This window comes from Protobothrops mucrosquamatus, unplaced genomic scaffold (assembly GCF_001527695.2).
Source record: "Protobothrops mucrosquamatus isolate PMUCROS unplaced genomic scaffold, P.Mucros_1.0 scaffold39, whole genome shotgun sequence".
Classification (NCBI taxonomy): Eukaryota; Metazoa; Chordata; class Lepidosauria; order Squamata; family Viperidae; genus Protobothrops; species Protobothrops mucrosquamatus.
The window spans coordinates 3,335,526-3,363,267 of NW_015386421.1; the positions used below are offsets into that span (position 1 = coordinate 3,335,526).

General features: G+C 39.4%; 4 protein-coding genes across 4 annotated transcripts in view; 2 read left to right on the forward strand and 2 right to left on the reverse strand.

Annotated features, from left to right (window-relative positions):
- CFAP57 (cilia and flagella associated protein 57) overlaps positions 1-2,983 on the reverse strand; it is a 28,098-nt gene extending 25,115 nt beyond the window's left edge. The window contains exons 1-2 of the mRNA XM_015811375.1: positions 2,655-2,983; positions 760-1,076 (exon numbers count right to left, since the gene is read on the reverse strand). Coding sequence (XP_015666861.1) covers positions 760-1,076; positions 2,655-2,811 — 474 coding nt within the window. The 5' untranslated portion in view covers positions 2,812-2,983. The remainder of the gene's footprint in view (positions 1-759; positions 1,077-2,654) is intronic.
- Positions 2,984-3,205: 222 nt separating this feature from the next.
- On the forward strand, positions 3,206-10,887 carry EBNA1BP2 (EBNA1 binding protein 2). Its single transcript, XM_015811376.1, has 10 exons — positions 3,206-3,282; positions 4,044-4,160; positions 5,856-5,939; positions 6,740-6,906; positions 7,422-7,545; positions 8,399-8,488; positions 8,681-8,756; positions 9,570-9,663; positions 10,332-10,494; positions 10,602-10,887. The coding sequence occupies exons 2-10, from the start codon at positions 4,086-4,088 to the stop codon at positions 10,650-10,652; spliced, it is 924 nt and encodes a 307-aa protein (XP_015666862.1). The 5' UTR covers positions 3,206-3,282; positions 4,044-4,085; the 3' UTR covers positions 10,653-10,887.
- Positions 10,888-11,171: 284 nt separating this feature from the next.
- FAM183A (family with sequence similarity 183 member A) lies at positions 11,172-14,462 on the reverse strand. The gene is made up of 4 exons (XM_015811377.1): positions 14,234-14,462; positions 13,304-13,363; positions 11,688-11,791; positions 11,172-11,453 (listed from the first exon to the last, which is right to left on the reverse strand). The coding sequence occupies exons 1-4, from the start codon at positions 14,367-14,369 to the stop codon at positions 11,343-11,345; spliced, it is 411 nt and encodes a 136-aa protein (XP_015666863.1). The 5' UTR covers positions 14,370-14,462; the 3' UTR covers positions 11,172-11,342.
- A 324-nt stretch (positions 14,463-14,786) lies between these two features.
- PIF1 (PIF1 5'-to-3' DNA helicase) lies at positions 14,787-27,313 on the forward strand. Its single transcript, XM_015811303.1, has 12 exons — positions 14,787-15,359; positions 15,836-15,962; positions 17,936-18,061; positions 18,153-18,306; positions 19,236-19,350; positions 19,421-19,527; positions 20,244-20,383; positions 21,545-21,651; positions 21,941-22,028; positions 23,269-23,414; positions 26,661-26,852; positions 27,214-27,313. The coding sequence occupies exons 1-12, from the start codon at positions 14,787-14,789 to the stop codon at positions 27,271-27,273; spliced, it is 1,935 nt and encodes a 644-aa protein (XP_015666789.1). The 3' UTR covers positions 27,274-27,313.
- Positions 27,314-27,742: the final 429 nt, after the last annotated feature.

Consider the following 27,742-nt stretch of genomic DNA (forward strand, 5'->3'; position numbering starts at 1 on the left):
CTTAAGTATAATGAATGCATTAAAATATTTTTATTAATTATTTTAATAAAAACAATGGCTTTCAATTAAATATTATAATAAAGATATTAAAAATAATTATTTTTCTCTGAGTCCAATAGCATCTTGCGGGAGATAAAAAAACCCAACACATATAGATACTTTTTTCTTTGCTATATTTAGAGATTTTATCCCCTTATATAGTTGATAATAGTAGCAGAGCTTGCTTTGGAGCAAGAAGAAATAAAGTGACAAGTTAAAAAAAATGACAAAAAGATGAGAACATAAAAATACTGGACTACAAAGATTTGGGAACATTATCATCACAGAATGAACAAACTATATTAATTAAAAATAATAGACTGGTATATTGGGAATTTAGAATAAGTGATATTTATCCTATGCTCCTTTATAGCTACATAATTCTGTGTTCATAAACTTAAATAAAAATCTCACTTTAACTGTGAGCACTCTTAGTCACAGAATTACCTATATCATGTAAGGGCTGGAAGACATCTTAGAGATCATCTGGTTAAATTGACAACAACAGCAGAACAACACTGTCCCAAGTGTTGCCAATCTGCAAACTATTGAAATTTCTACAATTTGTGGATACATCAAGAAAAATACAGAATATGGTTAACTGGAATTGCACACTGAAGCTATCTATTCAGTTACAGCTTTTTTCAATACTGTATCCAGAATGACAACATAATTACTGACACTTAATTGTCCCCAAGATATCACTTATCTTCAACTTACTTGATAAAGAGGATTATTCTGAATATCAACTCTAATAATTGCCATTGTTCTTTGTTTCTCCCACATCCAATAGGCAAGATGTGATTCAGGAGGTCCTGCCTGTGCCACTAAATATTTGGAATCGGGAGAAAAAGCCAGGCTGATAAATTCCTGCACAGCAAAATCAAAGGTATTCAGAATCTTCCGCTTCTTGCATGGAACGGATGACAGCTCGTAAATTGTGATAGCCGGTTTATCTTGAAGTGTCTCTGAAATGGCCAGATAGCGTCGATTGGGACTTATTGCTAATGCAAGCATCCCTTGACTTTTTTCTGAGCCTACATAGTACACACACAAAATACAAAAATCCTGTAAGCTTAATATAGTAATGTTAAATTTTGGTTAGGGACAAAATGGCACCAAATTATAATATTATGATTATCCACATAAATTACTTGATTTTCTAATCTAATGAACACTTTAATATATCCCTAAGTAATAATGCAATTAAGTAATCTGAGAAATCCATAAAATTCTTAAATGCTAGTTCTGCATTGTAATAGAGATAGAGAGAAAATTGTCTACAGAATTCTTCACTGGCTTATGTTTAATTGTGATAATGAAAGTCGCTGCTTCATTTAGATTTAACTCTAATGCCTTGCAATTCACATTACTCAAGTGAATTGAATTAGCTTAGCCTCAAACAATTTCTCCTGTCCTTCTTGGCATATTCACAATAATTCACATAGGTTTTAAACTACTATAATCATATTCTGTACAGATCTAACAGCTGTGGCTAGTTTTACAGTATTGAACTATGTTAATTTAAATATAAGGTTTAATAATGTAACTATTTGCAATAAACAATTATTCATATGTGACAATAAACAGAAGCTAAACAGAAGCAAAAGCATCCAATCCTGAGTACATTAAAGAAAAGCCAAAGCCTAGTAAACAGTAAAAAGTAAACTGGAAGTTCATAGTGCTTATATTTTATTTAACCTGGAAAGTATATTGTAAAAGACAAAGAGACTATTGTATTTTGTTTATCAGCACTGATGATAAAAGAACAGAGTAGTGAAAACAAACTTTGTATCTCACATTTGGAAAGAATGAATAATGTAAAATAGCTTTCTTCCCCCAAAAATGTTCTTATCTCAATGTGCTACTTATGAGAGCCAGAATGATTAATGTGTTGAATTAGGATGTTGGAGTCCCAGGTTGTAATCTATTCTCATCCATGGAAGCTCACTGGGTGACTTTAGGTCAGTCACTTCCTCTCAGACCAAATAACTTTGGACTTAATACCGTACATAGTTTTAAATTCGCTAGTTTATGAGTTTATACATACAGATAATCCTCGACTTATGACAATTGAGCCCAAAATTTCTGTTAAGACATTTGTTAAGTGAGTTTTGCCCCATTTTATGACCTTTCTTGCCACAGTTATTAAGTGAATCACTGCTATTGATAAGTTAGTAACCCGGTTGCTAAGTGAATCTGGCTTCCCCGTTGACTTTGCTTGTCAGAAATTCGCAAAAGATGATCACATGACCCCAGGACACTGCAACGGTCATAAATACGAACCAGTTGCCAAGCATCTGAATTTTTTGATAACATGATCATAGGGATGTATCAAAGGTTGTAACTGTGAAAAGTGGTCATAAGTCACATTTTTCAGTGCCGTAGTAACTTCGGACGGTCACTAAATGAACTGTTGTAAATCGAGGACTACCTGTATTTAAATCCTGCCAGTGAAGAGAGAACAACCAACAATATATAAGAACCATTATATCTCTTTGTAGGGGTATTATAGTCAAGGGAAACAGTTTTAAGGGTGTAGAGAGGATCTCACTTTCCCCTTCTTGTAAGGGGATCCGAAATTAGATAGAGAGAAAGAGGGAAGGCTAATTTACCTGGGATGAACTTCTGCCATTTCTGCTCTATGTGGTATTTCACACAGCTATTTCCCGCGGGGTACACTATTATCTGCTCATCAAAAAAACAAATATTATTTGCTACTCGGGACTGGAACCCAAAGATGTGGAGAGCCTGAGCCACAATCACCGACATCGCGATTGAATTCAGGAAGCTGTTGTTAGAAATAGGAGGCACAAACGGGAGAGGATTTATTGGGCGGAACTGAGTGGCTCCCGCGTTTCCCGGGTCTTTCCCTTCACAGCCCCTGAGATGGGGCTCCTCTCGGCGGCCTAGCTCCTTCTGTTCGCTGGCCTCTCCGATCCGTTTTCAAAAATTGCTACCAACTGCCCAGAATTTTCCCTCAGAGCCCCAGTCGTGCCCTCAGCCCTGCTCGCTAAAGAGTCCGAAGATGCGCCGCCGCGCTGAGTACGAGAGGAAAGGGAAGGCGTTGCCATGGAGACAGCGTCCCCAGGACAAGGCTAACAAGTTGGCGAAGCGGAACCGGAACCGGATAAAACCAGCCACGGAAACCGGAAGTCCCGTTGTACAATTCCTCGTGGTGAAGGTGGACGGCGGAAGGGGCTTCCGGGTTAAGTTTAATTAACCGGGGACAGGTTGATAAAAGTGAGTAGCACGCATTTCGAAATTTAAAAAGAAATATCTAAAGCTCACAGACATAAAACCACTGATCGTAGCTAATCTAAAATGGGGACCGCGCCGAATTTCTTAAGCAGATAGTTTGTGGGGTGTTTTCCGAGGAACGGAAAGATAGAAGGAATTTTAGATTCGGTTTAATGCAAAATTAATAATTGGAGAGGGGGGTAATTGGACATTCAATAGGCTGTAGCTGATCATGTTTTATATTTTGTTTATTTTAAAAGCAAAAAAGATGGAAATTACAAAATACCGGTATTATATGGAATATCTTTGCATTTAAGATAAAGTAATTATTCCAGGAGGGGGAGGATTAAAACAAATATAAAGCAAAGTCATGATAGTTAAACACTTTAGTACTTTTCAAAACTTATTTTTAACTATTAAATCGGGTTTTAGATTAGCCGAGAGATCTGTTTTATAAGGCATAATTATAGTTAAAGAGTGTAGAATCCTTATTTTAAAAAGAGTCCAGGTGTCAAAATGTGGTAACCGGCCATGTCCAGAATTGTATTACAAAAAGATTTTCCAGGTTAAATTGACATTCATGTTGTTTTTCATGTATAAATTAGTTTTAAACATTGATGCATAATAGCTCTTAATTTAATAGAAGATTAACATTGTATGTGCCTTGCTGAGGAAAGGATAAAGTTAGTAGCCCAATTCTGAATTTGTTCCATAGTCTTGAATTTGCAGTATGTTGTCTGATTATTCTCTTGATGTTTATATAGCTTTTGGAGGCAAAATCCAAACATCTCAAAAAACAGTCTAAGATGCCACCCATAGCTGTGGAGCAAGAATTATCATTATCCTCTGATTCTGAAGAATCTGTTGTAGCAGATCAAGAGGTATGTTTGGCACCTGAGAAATACCCCAATGTTCTAGTAGTATATAAACTATAGGCATGAAACTAACATTTAAGCTGAATTTGAAATGATCTTATGTGAATTGATAAATGCATAGACTGATATGGAGTACTGCTGTTTTGGAGCAGTGCTTTGGAGGTTTTAAAGAAGATATTGGACAACTGTTTGCCTGAAATGGTATAGGATTTCCTGCCTGAGCAGGGGGTTGGACTAGAAAACCTCCAATGTCCCTTCCAACTCTGTTATTCTGTTTTAATTTGGCTAGGACAGTTATACAAAATTTCAATGATCTTAAGATTTATAGCTCCTTTAGATTACATGTAGCTGCCTTGTAATCAAAGATATGCACTTATTTAAATAGTAAAATAATACTATTTAATTATACAAGGTGTTTCAAATAGTCAAAGTGTTTATATTATAAAGGTAGAGATATCTGTAAGGGAGATAATTGACACTTAGACATTGGTGTGCAAGCTCCCGGTGTTGGGAGCGACGCGTCGCTCCCATGTAACGCCGCTGCTGCGCGAGCTGCACTGGCTGCCAGTGGCCTTCCGGGTACGCTTTAAGGTGTTAGTTACCACCTTCAAAGCGCTCCATGGCATAGGACCTGGATACCTCCGAGACCGCCTTCTGCCACAGATTCCCTCCCACAGACCGGTACGCTCCCACAGAGCGGGNGGTGCCGTCGGCCAAGCAATGTCGGCTGGCGACCCCCAGGGGGAGGGCCTTCTCTGTGGGTGCCCCCACCCTCTGGAACGAACTACCCCCTGAGATCCGGATGATTCCGGATCTCTTAACCTTCCGCCGCGCCCTCAAGACATGGCTTTTTCAGCAAGCGGGACTGACCTAGGGTGAATTTTTAAATAGGGACAATTTTTAATGATTTTAAATAAGACACAGCTACAAATATTTGGTTTTTAATTGGCTTTTATAGGGAAACGTTTTGTATTGTTTTTTAATATGCTGTGAGCCGCCCTGAGTCCCATGGGGGAGAAGGGCGGCATATAAGTTTAAAAATAAATAAATAAATAAATAAGGGTGGTAATTGTGTTGTGATGTAACTATGCACATGTTTCCATTTTTGTATCATTATGACTTGCTATATTGTATTAAGATAACGATATCCTTGATTGGAATTTAACACTTTATGACTACATAAACTCAACCATGAAGGGGTATAGAAGTAGTTTGCCAATGTCTTTCTTTAGAAATGTACTTGCAACCATAGAATTCCTTGATTGTCTCCCTGCGATCTTACCCTTTTTAGGGTCTGAGGCCAGACAAGGTTGACCAATTGTTGTCTCTTGATGAGGCTGTATTATCTTAGTAATAATTAAAACAATCTGTTATCCCAAATAGGCTAACGGGCTGTGCCTGAAAGTACAGTGACTTTAGGATTACATACTAACTGGATTAATGACAGTATTATGTGCCACACTAAGAATTGCACAGTGCGATACATAGCAGCATCTAAACTGAACCAGAAGTGCTCATGTGGCATTAGGATAAATGCTGTAGCTTGGAAATCACTGAAGAGATGATTCTTTTCCCGTGTGTGCTCATTTATCTGCTTTGATGTCACATGCTCACTTCTGTTATCAGTGAGATCAGTTATTTTATATTTGTATGTATTAATTTCGTAATGTGTTAACATGAATATTATCTTTTTCAATATAGCTTCAGGAAGCATTAGCTAAAGGTTCATTGAAACCAGGCTTAAATATTGTGTTGGAGGGACGACCAAAAGCCCTTAATAATGTGGTAAGTACTGTGATATCAGTTGTTTGAACTTTTTTTTTTTTTTTAACAACTCAACATTTACCTTGCATTTTTAAACAGCCTTTTAATACAGAGGTCACCAACCTTTCAGACTGGACGGAAAGGGAGGGGGAAGCATTTTACACATGTGCGCGCACGTGGCCGCGAGCATGTGCGTGCCGCAGATGGGGCGAGGCTAGTGCCCGCGTGATACTAGCCCTGCCCATTCTTGCATGGCACAGCGCCCCGTTTCTGTGGTGGCTGTTTTTGCGCCTTGCAGCGCAGCGGCGGGCCATTTTTGTACTCAAAGGTTTGATCTATATATCTGACAGCTAACTGGATCCAACGTTTTAAATTAGGTGTCGATTGGTTACAAGCTTCAGTTCCTTAGTTTTTGAAAAAAATATATTAGAAATGTTGGCAAGTAAAGCACTCCATTTATAAAGTTAGTATTTTTGGACTGATATATTATGAACATACAATAATAAGAAGAGTGACTTATGGAGCAGCTTGGGTTTATGCAGTCTGTGTAACAAAGCACTAAGTTGCTTATGTAGGTCTTCGTTAGGAAGATCTTAAACCCAGAATACCTGACATTCATTTGGATAGAATGTTTAAATGTTGCATGTTTTGTCTGAGGGGCATGTAGCTGGAATCTGCCTTTTTGTGAGAAATTAGTGTTTTAATGCAAAATCTTGAGTATCAGCTGCAGCCATTCTGGATGGTAGTTTGGGTAACACATTAACTGATAAGGAGAAATGTCTAAGCATTAAGGTTATATAGAATTAATATGATCTTCCTAGGATGGATTGAAACGGTGTTTGTCTGAATTCCAAAGAAATCTGTCCTGGGTCGAAAGGCTTGATGTTACCTCTCCCCTTGAAACAAATGTCACCAGTGCGGCTTCTAAGAACACAGTTGAAAAGAATGCTATTGATCCTGAAGATGACTTTAAAAGAGAAATGAACTTGTAAGTATATGAGGCAGAAGTTTATCTTATGTTGTGAGTCTTATATGCAGCCTTTTTTTTCATTCTCATGCACAATAAATGACAATGTGAGTTCACGTGAAGGGCTAAAGCAGGTCTACATAGAGCACTAATCCATAATGAATGGATTCTTATATCACATAAGAAACAAAAGGCAATATAGCTTAATGTTGTGTGTTAACTGGTCCACTGCACTATGTATAAGCTATATGTTGCTATGATATTAATATCAGTTCTTTTACTTCCCACTGCACAAATGTAACAACTTATTAGCATATTAACACTATTTGTATAGCTGCAATTGTTTGATAATACATATTAAAAAGCTTACCTCTTGAGTGCTCCATAGCAGTAATGATTTCAGCTCGAAAGGGCAACTGGATGAGATATTTTTGATTTTGGTGAAGTGTATGTTTAATAGCAGGTCACGAATCCTGAAATTTTTGGAATATTTAGCCATTTATTAGAGATAGTAATATTGGTTCTGATTTCCCCAGTTATCATCAAGCCCAAGCCTCTTTTCTGGAAGCATTACCTCGGTTACATCAGTTTAAAATCCCTACAAGGCGGCCTGATGATTATTTTGCAGAGATGGCAAAATCCGATCAGCAGATGCAAAAAGTAAGATTTATAGGTCTTCAATTTCACACCTCTGCTAGCTGTCATTATTAATGAGTGCTGCTCTGTGGGAGAGAAACTTGTCACATCTATTCTAGAATTTTGGTGACGCTGGTTTCAAAGGTTGCACAGGAATGTAGAAATGGGAATTAATGTGGTAGGTTTACGTGATTGACAAGAGTAGCATTAAGCCTCCCAATCTTCATATAACTGATAGTCAAAGTTATATACCGTAGGATAAGTTATTCAGCTAAAAGTCCTATAATATAGAAGGCCTAATACCTTGCTGTCCTGCAGTGCTCTTCCTTCACTCATTCTTGATAAAAGATATGGGATCAATAGGACCTAGACCTGTATTGTTGTTTAGTTATTTTGAGATTGCTGCTTATTCTTTTAGCACAGAACATTAATAGGAATTTACTATTAGATACATATTTCTATTTCTCTAATTTCCGTTTTAGAACATACAGAATAAGTTACTAGATTTTATTACTTCTATGGAAGTATATAGTTACCATTTAATGCTGAATCCTCCTTAGTATCAGTATTAAAATTAATCTTGTACCTTTTGGTCTTTTATTGATTCCACAATTTTTAATCTTCTACTTATCTTTCCATTGTCTATATACGCAGAATAGCTTCATATAGAAATGTTGTAGAATTTTATAGTTAGCGTTATTTATGCCAGTGAATGTCTAAAATAAAACAAGTGAACGTGTACTGAAAAAAAATAGGAAACGGAGATCTGTAAAAAAAATAATTCAGTTTTCACAATATATCAGATTATTAATTTTGAGACAATGCATAATATTTAATAATGTTTCTGTAATAAAAAATACCATATTTTTTGCATTAGATTCGTGAAAAGCTGAAGAGCAAAAAAGAAGCAATGGAAAAGTCTGAAAGGGCCAAACAACTCCGTGCCCTAAGAAAATACGGGAAGCAGGTAAGGAGTACACTTGCAATTGGATGACAAAAACCCCTTCAATTCACCAATTGAATAAACTTTTTTGCTTTTAAGATTTTCAGTCAACTGACAGGATTCCTCACAGGTTGTATGAGAACCATATGTAGCCATAAAACTGGAACATTCAGGTACAAGGGAGAGCAAGGCTCATTTTTGATTTCTTGTTGATAGGTTCAAATTGACGTGTTGCAGAAGAGACAGAAAGAGAAATCCACAATGTTGAATGCAGTCAAAAAATATCAGAAGGGTGAGTCACTTCTTCCGCACCTCTCTCTCCTCAATTTTAGAAAAGGAATAAGAAGCTGTGATAACAAGAAAACATGTGTCTCGGTATCAGCTGCCTAATAAAGGCTTGTTATGCCAGTAAATAATCTGCTATGGCTGAAATATAGGACCAACAATATGTTGGTAACGTGTGCCTTTTTGTAACAGTTTTATATCTACAACTGAACAGCCAAGACCTATGTTTGCTGATAAAGGATCCCCCATTAAGTGTCAGCTATGTTTTTTGCTTCTATTCATAGTTTTTCTTTGATTTCTGCTTTTTTGCAGACTTTCTCTTTTTGCCTTTTCTCCATTCTGTTGATTCACTACAAAAGAGAATGTAGAATGTGCATTGTATCCACTGACGGATTTCAGTGGCTCTGTAAGGATTGTTTAATTGCTGCATCTATCAACTGACCTTTTCACATAGACAGCTGAAATAAAGAAAATTTGAGGACAGAAGAATGGCTATTTTGTGAATAATCAATTTATGAATTGAAAACAAAGTAACAGATTCAGAGATGCTCACCTCAAAATACTGTTATACACATTTTCTGGTTTATAGATTTGGGGATCCAGTAAGGTCATAGTAGATTCAACAAGCCTGATGTTTGGGGATTTGGGGATTTGATGTATTTTTGAACTTTGTAAAAAGTAAATGTTTCTTTATGTTAACTGTAGAATGACTTTCTTTAAATTTGGTTCGATATACATAAAATATTATAGAACTTTGGGATCCAAGGGTTAAGAGTGCCATAAGGCTGTAGCCTCTCACTTATTCCTTCTTTCATGTAAGGTCTCTTGGACAAGCTGGAATTTCTGGAAGGTGATAAATCATCAGAGCCTCAGAAGAAGAAAGAAGGAACAGAGAGGCAGCCAATGAAGAAGGGGTAAGACTAAAGTGCATCTTGGTTCTGAATTTGAGTCCTTTGTATAAGAAGAGAATTAGGAGAAGAGTTGGAAGGGATTTTGGAGGTCATCTAGTCCAACTCCTGGCACTAGCAGGAGAGTCTATACCTGGACAGCTTGATCTAAAGCATGCACACACAACTAAGATCAAAGGTTGATCCACTAAGAGATGTTATTATAATTTCTGTGGTGCAAATTCTTTATTTGGGGGATTGTCAGTGATTGTCAGTACTGACTTTTCAAGATTTTTAAATGATGTATTTTTAGAAGCCTCAATAACTGAATGAAACAAAGGAGTGAACATCATTTCTAAAATCAGATTATATCATAAATATGAACATTTAAGACTTGCATTCCCAACATGCAAGAACTGTCTTATAAAGCAGAACTTAATTCTGTTGCTACTTGTACATATGGAGAAAATTTAAATCAGGTGCTGACATCTAGCATTTACAAAATGATCTTGAATACAGATTGAGTAGTCTTTTTGCTAGATTAAGAGGAATGTTTACTGAAATGGAGCCTGGCAGAAAGTGTAATATTTGGCTATTTTGAAAAAACAGAACATATATGGGCCAAAGTATCTAAATTTTTTGAATTTGTAGGAACAAGTACCTAGTCATGACTGACACATTGTCTTTTCTTTCAGACCAAGTGCAAAAAGACGCTACAAGAATCAGAAATTCGGCTTTGGTGGCAGAAAGAAAGGGTCCAAATGGAACACCAAGGAAAGCTATAATGATGTGTCCAGCTTCCGTGCTAGCAAAGTCCACAACAAGGGAACTGGCAAAGTGGGAAAAAGGGGTGCCAAAGTAAGTTCCAGCTGGGTTATTACATGCTACAATTGGATCACTAGAGGATCATGTGTGACTGTGCTGATAAGACTAATGAATTCTATATTTTTTCCCTCTCTTTTCAGAAGAGGCCTGGCAAAAAGATGAGGCAGAAAATTAAGAGCCGTTCCCGATAAGGATTGGAAATGAAATGACATTTTGAACCCAGCTCGTACACAATATTGGCATATAGCCAGGAACAGATATCGGACTTGAACCTCCCTGGTTGTGGATGTGCTGTGGAATGGCAGATGTTTCTACTTGATACTGAGCACAATATAATTCACACACAAATGGCAAACAGATGCTTTTTGTTGCCTTTCTTTCAGACTAGTCTGATAATTCTTAACTGAATTAAAAGTATTGATGGTTTCATCCTTCTTCTTTAGGTTTGGAAAGACACATGCTGGAATATTTGAGAAAGATACCAGAGTCCTTCAGTTCTTTGCCTATTGTGCAAAACCAAGGTTGGGCTTGCCAAGTATGGCAGTAGTACCTGTGTTTAACCGCTTCATTATTTCCTTCACATAATTGCACTTGATTCTCTCTTGAGTATCATGAATTGTGCATATAAGTACTCAAGAGAGATGGCATAATTATGAATGAGAAATTCATTGCCTAGGTATCTTAACATGAAAAACACACACATACTCTCACTCAAGATTTGGGAACAAGTTTATTTTGCAACCACTAAAAGTTCAAAGAGCAAGACAGCTTCCTTTCTTAAAATAACCAACTACGATGACAAGATGGTAATCTTGCAGGGCAGAAATCCTAAATTAAAGTTTAATGTCTTCACAGTAAAATCCCTTGATGTTACTACGCCCTTATTTGCTTTTGGTCATCGCCTTCAAGCGCCACATAGCATCCATGTACCTGCTGATTTCAGTGCTCCGACTTGGGAAGTGCAGCCTATTATCGTTCCGGTTGATACTGATCTGTGAAAGAGAATATGATTTTAATATAAGAGCATTTAAATAAAAAGGAACAAAGTGTTGGATGCTTCAATATAACTTACTCTCATCTGACAACCCATTTGATGCTACCTGAACCCTTTCAAGGCTTTCTAAAATGGTATCTTCCTGTGAAGGCTCATCTTAATCATGGCAGTATTTCAAAATTTGCATGGCAGTCTTCCCACAATATTTAGCTTTCACTGAACTCCTACTTACCAATGGGGTGGAAAACCAACCAATTTCCTGACTTTCAGTTTGGGGTTCTGTGTATTTCTTGGGTGGCTCAAGTACAGCATGATGAATAAGGTTTAGGAATTTAGCTGTTGAGTTAAAACAGTAATTAGGTAAATTGGGTGTGAAATAATAAATGTGTGCAAGTAGATTACTTAGAATTATGTAAATAGTTCTATTGAACATTTAATGATATTTTGGTTTGCATAACTTACAGGTCTGTATCCAAAATTAGGTATTTTACTTTGGAATATACAGTGCATGATGCTATTCAAGAAATACTGTCACAAGATGATTGACATAAAATAGAACACCAAAACAAACACAAAATTTTACTTTATTAAATTGCTCTAATGGTTCTTTCTGGGGAAAAGTTAGGCAGCTTTGGTGTGGCATTTATATCTTGTATGTTTAATGAAGCAAAACTGCAAAACATTCCTTTTGTGTGCTAAATTGACAAACATACTTAAATGTGAAAATATGCATTTAACCTTTTCCTGTATTTAATGCTAGATTGTAGATCATGAACAATTTCTGCCTAGTAACGTTCTCATATTTTTGTATCATGGGTTCTCATTCTGATCTAGATTTTGCCCTAATTTTTGCTTGGCATCTGGTTCCCTTGCAATTCCAAGAAATTTTATATCCTGCTGTTTTAGACAATACTTAGCATAATTTATAGAAATACAGAAGCCAATACAAAATATAATTGCAGAAGATACTTTTTTGGGAGAGGCAAAAAAAGTCCTACACTTGATCTTGGCCAAGAAGCAACCCATACATCCATCTAATCAACCCACTTTTTGTTTTAGAATACTTTTAGATTTTTGTTTGCATTTGAATGTGTTTTGTTTCACATTCTGGTGAGAGAAGTTCCCTGAGGTGGGCTTCAGCATGAGTTCGAAAGCTCAGAAGATTAAACCTTCTGGTCCCAGTGACCAACCCAGATTGGACCTTGCAAAATAAATTTAGTTATATTTCCTCTTCATTTTTCTCTTACCTCATGCCCTAACTTCTTTGCAGAATTTTACACGATGTTGGTTAACCCACAAGAGAATAGTATGATGGGCTTGTATGAATAAAAGGTCTGAAATCAAATTTGATGGCATCATTTTACAGACAGGAAATGTAAGCACTTTTTTGAGCAAAGGTAGTACCAGTAGTAATAGGCGCCTTGGGTGCAATCCCAAAACAACTGGAGCACCACTTGAACACCATTAGCTTTGACAAAATTCACGACTCAATTGCAAAAGGCAGCTTTACCTGGAACAGCTTACATCCTGCAACAATATCTGTAACATCACCAAACATCTACACTGCCTATCCCAGGTCCTTGGAAAGAGCTTGATAAGTGGATAAAAATGCCAGATCCAATCTGAACATCTGGCTAACTGCGATGAACCGTAATAATACATTAGGACATTCTAGGTACGTGGGGAAAACTATGCATACGAAAGCAAATATCAGCTAAAGGATTGGCAGCTTCACATTGTTGTGAAAGATAGTAATACTAAACATTTGGCAATCGACCATAATAATAAAATATCAGCATCTATAACAAACTGCAATTTAAAAAAAAAACTGCTGTAACAGTGTCTTACCATCTGCAGGCTCCTCTAAGTTATCATGCCAAGAGGCAGGTTTCCCAGTTAAGGCATGAACTGGGGGTAAAAGCAAGATTATGGAATTAGCTATTGCTGATCTTCAAATTAAAGCTGTCTTAAACTTCATTTTAGACTAAGAGAATGAGAAAGTTCTCCTTATCTTGATTTCTTTGGGAACATTTAGAACAACATTTAGTTTGAAATGCAGACTTTTGCAAAACCAAAAACATGCATAGAATGATTTCAGCCAGGTCTCTATCTTTCACCACACTCCCTTTATATATCAATATGGTCTACATCAGGCTTTGATTACATTCAATGGCAAGGATACATTTAAAAAAAAAGGGGGGGGGGAGGGAGCAATATAGGTAGTCGACTTATGACGCCAAATGAGCCCAAAATTTATGTTGGTGAGTTGAGTTTTGCCACATTTTACGACCCTTCTTGCCACAGTTGTTAAGTGAATCACTGCAGCTGTTAAGTTAGCAACATGGCCGTTAAGTGAATCTGGCTTCCCCATTGACTTTGCTTGTCGGAAGGTCACGAAAGCTGATCACATGACCCCAGGACATTGCAACCGTCCTAAATATGAACCCGTTGACAAGCACCTTAATTTTGAGCATGTGACCATGGGGATGCTGCAACGGTCATAAGTATGAAAAACGGTCACAAGTCACTTTTTTCAGTGTCCTTGTAACTTTGAACGGTCACTAAATGAACTGTTGTTAAGTCTAGGATAGGGGTAGTCAACCTTGGCTCTTTTATGACTCGTGGACTTCAACTCCCAGAATTCCTGAGCCAGCTAAGCTGGCTCAGGAATTCTGGGAATTGAAGTCCTCGAGTCATAAAAGAGCCAAGGTTGACTACCCCTGGTTCTAGGATTATTTGTATTTCACAAAACTGCCTTCTTCTTCCAGCCCCACTTACCTTTCATGAGCGGGTTTAAGGCATACTCGGTATGCAGGCGCTGGCATCGCAGCTCCTTCCGGACCGTCTCACAGAAGATCTTGTTCTGACTTACCGGGTCCAATGGTTCCTTTACGCCCCCCTTAACCGCAGCCATGCGGCGTTACTTAGAGCGACTGTCAATCGCTCCAGAACCTCTGCCGACGCTTTCTCTGGGCTGAGCGTATCCAGGGGCGGAGATCGTCGCTTCTGGTCTCCAAGCTACGTATTGACGAAGAACGTCGCAAGCCGGAAATGCTAACTCCTCCTCTCCTTCTCTTGATTGGCTGAAAAACTAAAGCTTCCAAAATGCTGATTGGTCGTTGCGGCCGGTAGAAGATATTTGAATCCGCATGAGTCCGCAGCACGACCACGGCGGAGAAAGGCAACCTTAACGTGAGAATGTCTTTTCAAAACCCGGCTTGTTCAACAGCTAGCTGAGGTGTCTGTTCCGCACAGGACGTAGACTTTAGTCGTTCTCGATCTCGTTCTGTCATGTTTGTGTGTTGCTGCTCTCTCGTCTTCACGCCTTAGAATGCAACCGGCAGAAGACTCAGAGCTGGATGGGAGGATTCGCTGCACCGTAGCAGTTGAGCATCTGGGTGCAGCGGCGGCCCCGAATCGGCTGCTCCTGAGAGATGCCTGGGTCACCCTTGGGCGGAATGAGTTCCGCGAACTGGTATTACAGGTGACGAACACCTCGGGTCCGGGCCGTCTGCAGAACTTCCCTTTGCGACAGAATGAAATGCGACTCTTCACACGTTTTGTGAAGGATGGGAAGAGCTCGATCCGGTTGGGTCCCTTAGGTTCCAATTATGTACAGCTGCTGCTCTCTAATTGTCCTCCGGATCGCTTGCGTCGCTTTGTTCAGACTCTGCGCATCAAATTTGAAGCCACCCAGCACAGAATGAAGCCGGTGGCTGAGCGGACAAGGCTCCTCTCTAGCTTGCCACGCACATTTGACACAGTAAGCCCGGTGCAAGTCCGCGATTTGCAACAAACAAATGCCAGAGAAGCTCTGGCTAAGGTTACAGCCACCCCCAGGAAAGGACAGACTTTATGCTGCAGGTCTCGGAAGCGTCCAATGGAATCAGTGGATGGGAGGCAGGTAAGCTATCATCTGCCTGAAAAGTTAATACAGTATTTGCTTATACTATAAGCATCAATAATACTAAACACTAAAGAAAAGATACCGTCATACCCTCTGATGGTACTTTCCCCAAATCCAAGAAGGCCATTGACTGTGTTGATTAGATGATAACATGTTAGGAAGATAGATTTTATTAAAATTTACAAATAAAAGGAGAAAAAACTAATACAAACTAAGAAAAATAGAAAGAAGAAAAGTAGAAATAAAAACAAAATAGAATATATACATAATACATATACATCTATTTCCACCAGAACTGAACCTGCACTCCCAACTCATCTTCCCTCGTTCTTTCCTTCCCTTTTTGGCAAAGAGATAAAAGTGTAAACCTTTAATGGCACTCAGCCACTATAATAATAAGTTCTGATTTCCTGAGGTTCAAATGTATGGTTTTTGCCTTTGGAACATCAGTTAAAATATGGATTGTCCACCAGATGACTGAAGAACAGCAGGTGAAGAAGCCTTGGTTGATGAGCTCCAGAGCAACCCTTTCCCAGGAGCAGTCAAGAGTGCTGAGTGCTGTGTTGAGTGGAAAGAATGTCTTCTTCACAGGGAGTGCTGGTAAATGAAAAGGGGTGAGAAGGGTGTATATGATTAGTCACTTCAAATTAGGAATCCCAGATCTTTCCTATGACTATGGTGGGGATTCAAGCTAAATAGCTCCCACTGCTTTTATTCATAAGAGATTTACCTAATGATTTCTGGATTTCTTTTGAGTGTGTATGAATAGATTTTCATTTTTTTGTGGAGTTCTTAGTGATAAACTGCCTTTTTTTAATTGTCAGACCTGTAAATCACAAGTTCACTTTTGTCAGTAAAAAAAGTCCAAAGGGTAAGAGCAAATGGTCTAAGGTCATGCTGCAAATAAAAAAAAATGAAGATTCCAATAGAACTGAATAAATGTAGCTCGGGGTTGAACAGTGGAGTTCTTGGTGATCTCTGAGTTTGGTTTGCTCACAGATGTTTTATTACCTGATCAAGGTAATATCAGTGCTACACTGTGTAAAGCAGACATGTCAAACACAAGGCCCGGGAGCCGGATGCGGCCCGTGAAGTGGTTTCATGTGGCCCGCGAAGCCATCCTGGAAACAGTGAGGGAACGGCCCCCGCTGCCTTGGCCCTGGCCCTGGCCCAGGCCGGCCGGGAGCCAATGTACAATTTTGTGGTGGCCATCTATGCTGAAACGTATTCAGTCTTAGCTCCACAAGGCCATCTGGAAACAGTGAGGAACCAGCCCCTGCCGCATTGGCCCCACCCCCTGGGTGCATGCTGGGGAGGTGTCACTCTTTATGAGGAATGAAGAAATGCACCATCGCCTGGAAGTGGCCAGCAAATGGCCCTCGCCTACTTCACATATCCGGCTTGATGGGCTCTGCCCTGGTCCCACCCCTTTCTGCCAGAGACCCTCAGATCTGTCCCACTCCTGCCCAGGCCCCCACAGGCACCCTTGACGCGAATGATATAGAGCTGGCCATGCCCACCCAGTAGGCCACACCCACTCTATCTACACCCACCCAGTCGGCCACATCCACCCGGCCCCCTGAGGGCAACCACAATGCTGATGCGGCCCTCAATGAAATTGAGTTTGACACCCCTGGTGTAGAGTATGCTCCCTGTTTATATACAGTAGCTTGTTCTGCCATGTTGGTGGGGTTGGCATTTTCTCCTTGGTAGTTCCTTGATTAGGATATTGTAAAATCCTAATTCCGAGGATTATTGGGTATTGTAAAATCTTAAATCCAAGCATTACTGTATTGTAAATCAATATCCTAATTAAGGAACTACCAAGGGGAAAAAAAACCCAAGACTGGGTGGGGCAAACTACTATAAATAAACAGGGAGCAAACCCCACTCTCACTAGCACCGATGATGTTACCTAATCAGGTAACGAAACATCTACAAGCAAATAACCAAGCTCAGAGATCATCAAGGACTCCACCGTTCAACACCGAACTATATTTATTCACTTCTTTTGGAATCTTCATTTTTTATTTGCAGCATGACCTTAACACTATTTGCTCTTACCCTTTGGACTTTTTACTGACAAAAATGAACTTGTGATTTATGCATTTGAAAATTAAAAAGACAGTTTATGGAAAGAAGGAAGCTAGGATGTAACCGTAGAGAGAGGGTAAAATGTAAATGCATTTATAATTGCTGCAAAGAAGATCATAAGACGCTTCTTTATAATTTTTCCTTTCCCCCCCTTTTTTCTATTTTTTTCCTTTCCTTTTTTTCTTTTCTCACTATGCACTATTTTTCTCTATGTGCTCTATTTCTTTCCAATGGTTTTTACTTTGTTAAAATTTCTTTAATACACACACACAAAGTCCCCGGTTCAGTGGAATTGCTCTGTTTTAAACTGACCCACTGTTGCATCCTAAATACCAACACTTAAGCACAGGAAACTTTGTACAGTACTTGCCATTTAAATAGTCCCTAAATAATAATAAATTGTAGAGAGGAGAATATGAGCAACTTTGAATGAATTGAGCTGAATGTTGTTTCTCTAACGGTAACTTTTGTTTTCAAAGGAACCGGAAAATCCTATTTACTGAAAAAGATTGTGGCCTCCTTTCCTCCAAATGGCACTTACGTCACAGCCAGCACAGGAGTGGCAGCATGTCAGATTGGGGGCATCACACTCCATGCTTTTGCAGGTAACGAGTTCAAATCCTGGGAAGGAGAGAGGTTGGAAAGAATTTAGGCCTGGTATGCCACTCTCGTGCCCTCTTAATTTCCCCTTTGTAGGTATTGGGTCAGGAAAGGCCCCTCTGCATCAGTGTCTTGAGCTGGCTCAGAGACCTGGGGTTCGGCAGCAATGGCTGAATTGCCGCTGTCTGATCATTGATGAGATCTCAATGGTGGAAGGGGAATTCTTTGATAAACTGGAGGCAGTTGCTAGGTATGTAGAACCTCCTTTTCTGAATGTATTCCTATACTTACACTGTTCCTAAGTAAATGGATCTAGAACACCACAGGAAGCGTTGCAGACAGCTAAGGAGCAGTCACCTTATGGATATTAGATTAGCTTCTTCCTACATGACATTTAGAAGTTTGTTGAAAACAGAGTTTTTCCACAGAAGGTTCACAATCCTTAACTATTATGCCATCTTTTTTTAATTTCTATTTTTGTTAGTTTTATTGTTAATCTCTATCTTGGCTATTAACTTTATGATTTATTTTCATCACTTTAATCCTATTGTACCATAGGTTTTTTTTTACTTATATAAACTGCTGAGAGTCATGAGATTTCAGCAAGATAGATATTCAACCACCTCTCTCTGCTGCAGTAATAAAGCGTTAGTAACTAAAAGATTGGTCATCTGGTTAACTCATGAACTGGCTTAGATTCTAGCTGTGACTCTTAATCTCAACTTCACTAACTCTTGAGCATACTATGAAGCACGTAATATATTCTCCATCCACCCCACCAAAAGTATCTGAAATCCCTGAAGCACTTTTCAGGTTTTGAAAGGGAATGTGCCAATGGTGTGATTAACCCTTAGAGGAATTATGGACTTTTGCAATGGATTGGAAACCTGTGGGAGATTAGGACTGTAGCCACTATTGTCACTGTACTTCTCGAGAGAAGAGGGAGGGAGGGAGGAAGGAAGGAAAAAAAGGAAATAAGAAAAAAGAAAGCCAGCTGTTGGAAATGGGAGTATGGCTTATCCTTTCATAATCTGGAGCTTTTCCAGCTTGATTGGGAATCCTGGAATTGCAGACCTAATACACTAAAAAAGGTGATTTTTGAATACTGCATTCAATTTTCTTGGCCCAGATCATTAAAAAACCTCTTTTGAATCTTTGTTCTGTTTGCTTTCTGGCTAGAGATGTCAGGAAATGTGAGGATCCATTTGGAGGAATCCATCTTATCATTTGTGGAGACTTCTTGCAATTGCCTCCCGTTGCCAAGGACCACAGGCAGCCCAAGTTCTGTTTCCAGGTCTGTTGCCATTGCTGCTGTTTCTAACTATGTGGTCAGTCGCTAGCTGACCAGGAATGTGCTTTTACAGGCAAAGAGCTGGAGAAAATGCATCCATCTCAATATGGAGTTGACAGAAGTTCGGAGACAGGCTGACAAGGAGTTCATTTCTCTTCTGAATGCTGTCCGTCTTGGCAGGTGAGATATCTCCTTGTTCATTAGAACCATCAGGTGGGAAAGGATGGGGGTCTGTCCTCTTGGGATGGAATGACCGAAACCTAGAGATCCTTCTTTTCCCATCTCTCCCTCATTTTATTTCCAAATGTTGACAGTGTTATATGTGCCAAGCTTGAATGCTGACTGAAGTTTCATCATTTTCTTTTAATTCTTCACAAAATTTCGAATGTAACGTTCTTTGAATGGTGGGATCCTAAGAGAAATGTTGGGTGATATTTGCCACCAATGAAATAATTTGTGGCAATTGTTATGGTAACCTTTCTGATTCATTGGTTCAGCTATCACTACCCAGGCCGGTTGGAGTTGATGGAATTGTACTGTAACACACATGGAGTTAAGTGGGATAGGAAGTTAGTGTGGAGGAATGGTCTTTTTTCCTCAATAGGCAGGGAAACATACAGTACAATTTATCAAATAGATAAATATTTAGTGTTTTCTAGAGTTGCTGTGATGCCGGGATTTCTGCACACCCATGGATCTCAATTACAGGTCTTAGCTCTTGTGATTTTAAATACCGCTACTGTGGGGGTATCAAACTGGTGGCCCTCAGGCTGGATGCGTCATGTGCAGGCCATGCCCACCCCGGGTCTGCAAAGACAAAAAACTGTCACGATACATCACAATACAACACGTGATGCAAACGAGTTTGACACCCGTGCTCTACTGCAATCTGACAGATGTACAGAGGAAGTCAACAGACTGCTGACCCAAACAATAATGCAAAAAGTGGAGAGAGATGGAATATTGGCTACGCGGTTGTGTACTCACAAGGATGATGTAGAGTTCACAAATACCATGCAGCTACAGCAATTATCTGGTAAGAATCAGGCAGCAATGCCTAGTGAGATATAGTAAGTAGCTCTTTCTTTGCCTTTGAGAAAGAATATGATTTCCAATACGAGTTGTAAAAACGTGGAACCAATAATAGGAATTATTTCATATCATTTTTGTTTTGAATGAAATGTGATATACTGTCTTATCAATTGTAGAGATTATAAGGTTGTACTTTGGGAATCCTGTGAACTCTTGATGTTCAAAATATTTGTGATTGTAGAAGGATAGACTGAGAGGCTTGTGGTCAGTTGCTGGAACATTATTTAGGAAGCATTTTTTCAAACTAAATTTAGCCAGAAGTTCCCCACTCATTTGCCCCAATTGGATAAATTTGGAAATTTGAGAATAGACTGTGGGGAAGATTCATAAACTAGATGCACTGTTGGGTTGTCTACTCACATAATTTTTCATATGAGTCACAGAAACTCCATTTCTCAGAAGTTAACCAGGTAGGTATGTTGCTTGCCAAATCTTTACTTTTCTGTTATTTCCCCCATCCTCCTCCCTCCCTGCTACTACTTTTATAGCAACTGCACTCATTTACAAATCTGTGCCCGGTAGTCCCCTACCTTGTTATTTGTTCAATATTTTAAAGGTCTTCATTTCTAGAGGCTGGAGCTTTAGTTTAAAGCAGTGGTGGCAAACCTATGGCACGGGTGCCAGAGGCGGCACTCAAAGCCCTCTCTGTGGGCATGCACACCGTCACCCCAGTCCTAGGCCTTCAGCTGGGTTTTATACAACCTTTTCGCTTTAGGCCTCTGCCGCCATGTGCAAAAAAAAAAAAGGTTCAATCAATCAATCAATTTCAACTTCTTGCGGGAAAAGAAAAGATCTTGCAAAGTTGGAGTTGATTGATTGAACTTTTTAGTCCCACCCAGTCTGCCGTTACCACCGCAGGCACGCCCACCCAATGGGCCACACCCACCCAGCACCCGACAATGCATAAGTGGGTTTGGAGTTGCAATTTGGGCACTCGGTCTCTAAAAGGTTCGCCATCACTGATTTAAAGCATGCCAGTTTCCATTCCTATTTATTAATTTGAAAAAGAAATTAACAAGTGTAGTGTTGCAGGATGTCTGAGAGGATATAAGTTTGCAACACTGCAATCAGAACTCTAGTAAATAAAATGTTATTTCTTTTCCAGGACAGCTAAGGTCTTTCAAGGCTGTTGACAGTGATCCTATGTTGGCAAAGACTCTTGATGCACAGTGTCCTGTGAAGAGCATTATTGAACTCAAGGAAGGTGCCCAGGTGAACAAACAAAACTGAGCACTGCTTGAGACAGAGGTGTTGTGGCTGCTTCTGAGATCCTTCTCTTTCTTTGCAACACATTCACATTTGGAATCAGATCTTGCTAAATGCTAGAGTCTCCTTGATTTTAACACCTATATCCTAATCGCTAAGCACTTCTCTGGATGATTCCCTTACCCACAAATGGGTGGAGGATGGTTTCGTTAGTATGCAGTGGAAGTAAATCTACTTTAGAAGGTGCCGTGGAAAAATCCACAAAAGCATTCCTGCGTCTTTCCTTTTTTAACAGGTGATGCTTACAAAGAATCTTGATGTTTCTCAAGGTCTGGTGAATGGGGCTCGTGGAGTTGTGATTGGATTTGAAACTGAAGGAAAAGGTTGGTTTCTGACAGGCACACACTTTGGATGCTCTCCTCATAGGTAGTCATGTGGTTTGGTTTCCTTTTGCAATGAAGAAAATACATTCAACTGCTAAGATTGTAATGCAACACTGGCATTAATATTAATAAAAAATAGGAAACTCATCAAAAAAGTTATGTCATATACTAGTGGTTCTCAACCTGTGGGTCGGGACCCCATTTGGGGTCGATCGACCATTTCACGGGGGTCGCCAAGCAAGGCTGTCCGCCATTTTTTTGTCCGCCATTTTTTTCCCCTTTTCCGGCGGGTGCCTTACCTCCCTTAGGCTGGGCCAGCTGGTGGTCGGCCTGCTCCGTCTCTGCCACTTGACAGCTATGCCTCGGCCGGCGCAGGGGGCAGAACCACGCATGCGCGGCGCTCCCGGGAAGGGAAAGTCCTCGACTTACGACCGGTTGGGTAGTCCTCGACTTACAACCGGTTTAGTCCTCGACTTACGACTGGTTTAGTCCTCGACTTATGACCGGTTTAGTCCTCGACTTACGACCGGTTGGGGTCGCAGCATTAAAAAGGTTGAGAACCACTGTCATATACAGAAAAACTTCCACCCTTCTTCCTTTGACAAATTTGTTTGAAAGTGCTGTCTAGTTCAGTTCTAACAAACTCCATTGCTACAGATCAAGTCCAGATTTCACTTTCTAATGTAATCCTGTGCATTCTTCCTTTAGAAGATTTACTATAGCCTTGCTTCACAGATAGTGGAGAGTCATTCTATAAAATACTGTGATAGATGGTAGTTTGGCATATTACCTACACAGGTAGTCCTCAACTTACAACTGGTTGCATAGCAACCTTTTGATACTTACAATCTGGTTTTAAAGTTCTGATCCCCCCCCCCCCCAGGCTTTGTGCCCTATGGGCACAGTTAGGGTGCTTGCCAACCAGATTTATTTATGACTGCAATTTTTGGCATTTTTGGGAGGGGCTGGAAATCGCCATTTACTTCTGTTTTCTGGCAAAAACCAATGGCTTCATTTAATGACCATGAGAGTTCATTTAACTTCAGTGTTTGCTTAATCCCTGCAAAAAAGTTAATAAAATCAGGCATGGTCATATGGTGACACCCTTAACAACAGCTACAACCTATGAGGCTAAATTATGGTTGTTAGTTGAGGATTACCTGTAACCAACAGTAGTGACATATTGCAGTACCGGATAATAGATGTAGATGTACTTACTCTGACTTGTGTTTTACTATAGGTCTGCCTAAAGTGAGATTTCTTTGTGGCGTGACTAATGTTATTGGATTGGAGCGATTGGTTTTTAAAGGGCCAGGAGGCACTTACCTTACTCGCCAACAGATACCCCTGAAGCTGGCCTGGGCCATTTCTATCCACAAGAGCCAGGTTTGTTATCCATCTTATTTTTGTGGGAAACAAAACAATAATAATGGTCTATCACTGGACTTCTCTAAGTAACAGCAGAATTTTCCTTTTTGTACTAGACTCTTTATCAGTGTTAAAATGCTGAAAAATTATTAGTCAATTCTGTTCTTTTTTGCCCATACCTGATGGAATCCAACTTGTTTTGTTCCTACCAATGATTTATAAAACTGAGCAGACCAAAATTGCACACTAAATGTCATTAAGGTACAGCTTTATCCCTAAACTTTAAAATAGATCTTATAATGCACAGGTAATCCTCTGTTATTGACTATTTCTGTTCAGTTACTGTTTAAAGTTACAACAATGTTGAAAAAATAATAACTTTACAGCTCATTTATGACCTCTGTAGCATCCCTCCGTCATGTGATTGCCATTACAGTTCGTAGGCATCCTCCTGTGCCCAACTGGTGTTCCCCCCCTCCATCTCACAGAGTAGATTAATTGAAGAGAAGGGAATTGGAAGAAAATAAGCTATTTGCTTTTCTAAAAGCAATCCGATCACGTCAGTAGCCCAAGGCTGGGAACCACAGGCATAGTACTCTCTAGAAATCGCTTTCCACTCTCTCTGCTTTGCAGGGTGAGGGAATGAAAAAGCAATTTCTGTAAGCAATCTCCCCTCTGTCTGACCTTTTCCTACTGCCAGTACAACAACCTTTCTGTTGAAGTTTAGAAGAGCAACAACTTACTTTCTTGAAATCTCTTTCTATCCAATTTCTCTATTCTGTGGTGGGGAGGGTTAATAAGAGTAGTGATTTCTGTAGGCAATTTCTCCTTCACCTGACCCCCACCCACCCAGATAACATCATCAGTGAGAATATGGGTGAGTTTTCCTCCTTGTTTATATATAGTACAGGTCAGGGGTAGGCAACCTTGGCTCTTTTATGACTCATGGACTTCAACTCCCAGAATTCCTGAGCCAGCTATGCTGGCTCAGGAATTTTGGGAGTTGAAGTCCACGAGTCATAAAAGAGCCAAGGTTGCCTACCCCTGGTACAGGTAGTTCTCAACTAACAACCAAAACTGGGACTGGAATTTCGGTCAGAAGTTGTTGTAAATCAAGGTACCCACGAGATTGGACTTAGGTTTTTTTACTGTTTTTAGAGCAGTTATTACGTCCAAATTACACAATAATTAAGTGAAGCAAATCCATTATCTTGAATGGTTTTGGCTGGAAACTGGCCAAAAACACTGGAAACTGGGGGAAAAAATAAACCATGGTCACGGGACTGTGGGACATGGCATCTGGTCATAAATGTGAACCAGTTGCCAAGCACCTGACATGCAGCCACATGACTACAGCGGTATCTTTCTCCACTGTGTCTTCAAACGGTCATTACATGAATGTTCATAAGTCAAGGACTACTTGTAACTTGTCCTGCCAATTTTGGTGGGAAACCAAAAGAGCCAAAACACATCGTCTCCAGTAGCCAACATCCAGATAATCAGGGATTAGCACTAGACAAATAATCACACACAATACAATGCCCTAATCAAGGAAAAAAACATACCCTCACCAATATTGGCAGGGTAAGCTACTATATATAAACAGGGAGCAACCTCCCCCTCACATACACACATACAGTACACACCAGTACTGATATTACTTGGCCTGGTAATGAAACATCTGTGAGAAACAACCAAGCTTGGAGAGCATCAAGGTCTCCACAGTTATCTGGGTGTTTGGAGCCCTAATCTGGTAACCCCATTATACCATTTAAAGTTCTATCCCAGTGTTTCTCAACCTTGACAATTTTAAGGCATGTGGACTTCAACTCCCAGAATTCCACAGCCAGCATTGCTGGCTGTGGAATTCTGGGAATTGAAGTCCACATGCCTTAAAATTGTCACGGTTGAGAAACACTGTTCTATCCCCTAATTCTGGGGTCATCAGAAAAGTACACTGGCCTAAAATTTACTGCCCCAATTTCTGAGGATATATACTGCTACACAGTAATTAAGCTGATGATCGGTGCCCTCCTTTTTTGTTTTTATCTGGGACAAAGCAAAGAAATTGGTGGATTCCCTTGGTTTCTGTTTCTTTGGCTTCCCTTCCTACCAAACACTGCTCGTCAACTGGAAAATAACTAACAACTTTTGCTAATTTGGATTAGGACAATTAGGTGAGTGTAGGCAGGGGCTTGGAATGGTATAATTAGCCTTCTGTCAAACCGTTCAATTAAAAGAATGCTAAATATATATATTCGAAAATAGTCTGGATGACAGGTCACAGACATGGAGGAGGACAGTAAGCTAAAGGAAGAAAGAGCGATTGAAAAACATGTGAACTTCGTCCTCAGGTAATCTTAAAAGGAATGGTAGTGTCTGCAGCATTAATCCAATTCTGTCCACGCGGCCAGCAGCATCTGGAAGTAGCCTGTGAATGCCCATGAAGCAGAAAAGAGTAGACAAAATAGTGCTAACAGTATGACTGTACAAAAATATGTTGGTCAGAGTAGCAGAAAATCTGTAATGTGTTGAAACTTAACAGAACAAGCAAGATATAGCTTATAGAACCCAGATTTTGTTTCCTGGTTTAAGCTGAATTTCTGGGCAGCAAAACTTGCTTTTTTTTTTTTAATGCCAGGTGCTCTTTCAAGAGTGCTACACTCATGTAAATAAGAAGCCTGCATAAAACCTGGTAAGTGCTTTAGAAAGCACCAATCAGACATTGCACCAGTAAATTCATCGCCAGGGGTCTCGTCTCTTCTGCTACTCAAGCAAAAAAAAAAGATCATGCGAGGCAGTTCTTTATTGGAGGAGAGATGCATGCTGGCGGCAGCTGCCTAAAGTAGCAGTAGAAGCTGAGCAGATTCAGCTTCTGATCAGGTCAGCAATTACTCTGTAGAAAAAATATGTTAAGACAGCATCCTTAGCAAAACTTGTGTCAGGAGAATTACTTTAAAACTGGAACTAAACAGTTTAAGTTACATAAGTAGAATTAAGTAGAACTGGAAATAAGTCAAGATCGTAAGGATACGTACATTGAAAAAATAGTTATTATATTTGTACTGCAGTCAGAATGCAGCAAGCTCGAAGTTATAATTCCACTTACTGAATAGTTTCCCATTATTATTCCAAAGATAAACCTGGGCTATGCATCCTAGCAGTTGACTTATGTACATACTTCAGTCTACATTAACTGTTGGTGTTCCTAGCTCAGTCTTGTCTACTAATGATTTTTCAATCTTCGTTTATTTCTTTTTCTAGGGTATGACTTTAGACTGTGCTGAGGTTTCTTTATCTCGCGTCTTTGAAAGTGGGCAGGCATATGTAGCACTTTCTCGTGCTCGTAGTCTTGCGAGTCTTCGAGTTTTGGATTTTGAAGCCAAGGTAGTCAGAGCTAATCCATGTGTACTGCGATTTTACAAGGAGCTGAAGAGAGACCAATTTTTAAATCAGGTAATTTGTCATTAGGTTATTCCAGAGTAGTACAATTTGGACAGTATATTCCTCTACAGACTGGATACATGGGGGCGCGGGCGGGAGACTCATAGGAGACTAGAGCAAGGTCCTTAACTGACTAGTGGCATTACTGAGGTTTCTGGGTAGAACAGTACCAGACTCTTGAACAATTATTTTTGGTTTGTAGGTCTCTGTTTTTGTAAATGGTATTTTCCATTTGCCCTCATCATCTTTAATAAACTACAGACCACAACTTTACTTAAAGTTTTAACAGAGCAAAGTAGATTTCAGTATAAGGGGCTAAACTGCTTCTTTGGCTGTTTAATAACTTGAGACTTTGTTTGTTTTTACTCTTTAGGCCTCTTTGCATTCCTATATTCATGTTGGTAAAGAAAATGAAAAAGTTAAAGGGACATAAATGGAATCCTTGATACCATTTTATTAATTTACTTTTGGAACAACTGCTTCTACAAATTCAGTATTTCTATGAAGTATTGAAGCATTGTGAAGAAGGGAAGAATTATATGAGACATCGTTTTCTATAAACAGGGACAGTCCATATAGCTAAAATGGACATTTAAGTTTTAACCCAAATCATTCTGTTTCTGGAGATTGCACTGACAGATCTTAAAAATTACTTGAAGCCATCTTGATGAAAGTCAAATTTTGCTAGGATATTTACTTCAAATAGCATTTACACTGTGTGTATAATATTTGACATTACTGAATAAAACAACTTAAAGGACTCAATTACTTCCTTAATAAACCAAATAAGATTTTACCTAATAATCATTATAAATGCGTGATTGATAATTCAATAGCCTAGATTTTTTGCTTCTCTTAATGTACCAATTTTGAGAAAGGTCTTACACTTTTTAGATTGAAAA

Excerpts from the sequence above, each read along its gene's own strand:
- EBNA1BP2 (XM_015811376.1), top strand. The coding sequence starts at position 4,086 with ATGCCACCCATAGCTGTGGAGCAAGAATTATCATTATCCTCTGATTCT. Across the intron at positions 4,161-5,855 it reads CTGTTGTAGCAGATCAAGAG|CTTCAGGAAGCATTAGCTAA; the intron begins GTATGTTTGGCA and ends TTTTCAATATAG. Across the intron at positions 5,940-6,739 it reads CAAAAGCCCTTAATAATGTG|GATGGATTGAAACGGTGTTT; the intron begins GTAAGTACTGTG and ends TGATCTTCCTAG.
- FAM183A (XM_015811377.1), bottom strand. The coding sequence starts at position 14,369 with ATGGCTGCGGTTAAGGGGGGCGTAAAGGAACCATTGGACCCGGTAAGT. Across the intron at positions 13,364-14,233 it reads CTTAAACCCGCTCATGAAAG|TTCATGCCTTAACTGGGAAA; the intron begins GTAAGTGGGGCT and ends TTTTACCCCCAG. Across the intron at positions 11,454-11,687 it reads GTTGGTTTTCCACCCCATTG|ATCAGTATCAACCGGAACGA; the intron begins GTAAGTAGGAGT and ends TCTCTTTCACAG.
- PIF1 (XM_015811303.1), top strand. The coding sequence starts at position 14,787 with ATGCAACCGGCAGAAGACTCAGAGCTGGATGGGAGGATTCGCTGCACC. Across the intron at positions 19,351-19,420 it reads AGCCCAAGTTCTGTTTCCAG|GCAAAGAGCTGGAGAAAATG; the intron begins GTCTGTTGCCAT and ends GTGCTTTTACAG. Across the intron at positions 21,652-21,940 it reads AACTCAAGGAAGGTGCCCAG|GTGATGCTTACAAAGAATCT; the intron begins GTGAACAAACAA and ends CTTTTTTAACAG.